General features: G+C 62.9%; 1 protein-coding gene across 1 annotated transcript in view; it reads left to right on the top strand.

The window, feature by feature from the left end:
• LAMTOR5 (late endosomal/lysosomal adaptor, MAPK and MTOR activator 5) overlaps positions 1 to 502 on the top strand; it is a 4,723-nt gene that overhangs the window by 3,653 nt on the left and 568 nt on the right. The window contains 2 exon segments of the mRNA XM_009334756.1: positions 12 to 72; positions 74 to 195. Of these exon segments, the coding sequence (XP_009333031.1) occupies positions 12 to 72; positions 74 to 195 (183 nt within the window).

Here is a 502-nt window from a genome sequence, read left to right as displayed (position 1 = left end):
GGGGGGGGAAGGCTGCTTCAACACGAAGCTCTGTCACGGCACGTGGGGCTTCAGCCGACATCTCCCACCTCTCGCAGGCCGAGGAACTCTCTCGGATGAGCACGCCGGCGTCATCTCCGTCCTCGCCCAGCAGGCAGCCAAGCTCACCTCCGACCCGACCGATACGCCCGTGGTGTGCCTGGAGTCTGACAGCGGGTGAGTTTCCAGCCCGGGGGGGGCCACTCTTCCCCCTGTTTGCCTTCCCCCCTCCCCCCCCAGCCCTGGGGCCCTCCACCGGAGTCAGATCCCTAGAGCAGCTCTCCTCATCTTGACCTAAACTGGCAGATGTGGAGGAAGCCCCATCTCCGAAGCCATGGGGGGAAGGTGGTCACTGCCATCGGCATGTGAGTCCATTAGATTAACGGGACCTCAAGGAGCAGGAACTGTAAAAGCAGCAGGAAACCTTTCAGGGGGCGGTGGCTACTGCAGCTCTACGCTTCTTCCACACTTGGGATCCCCGCAG

Source organism: Pygoscelis adeliae, unplaced genomic scaffold (genome assembly GCF_000699105.1).
Source record: "Pygoscelis adeliae isolate BGI_AS28 unplaced genomic scaffold, ASM69910v1 Scaffold482, whole genome shotgun sequence".
Lineage (NCBI taxonomy): Eukaryota > Metazoa > Chordata > Aves > Sphenisciformes > Spheniscidae > Pygoscelis > Pygoscelis adeliae.
This window is presented reverse-complemented; position numbering and strand designations above follow the sequence as displayed.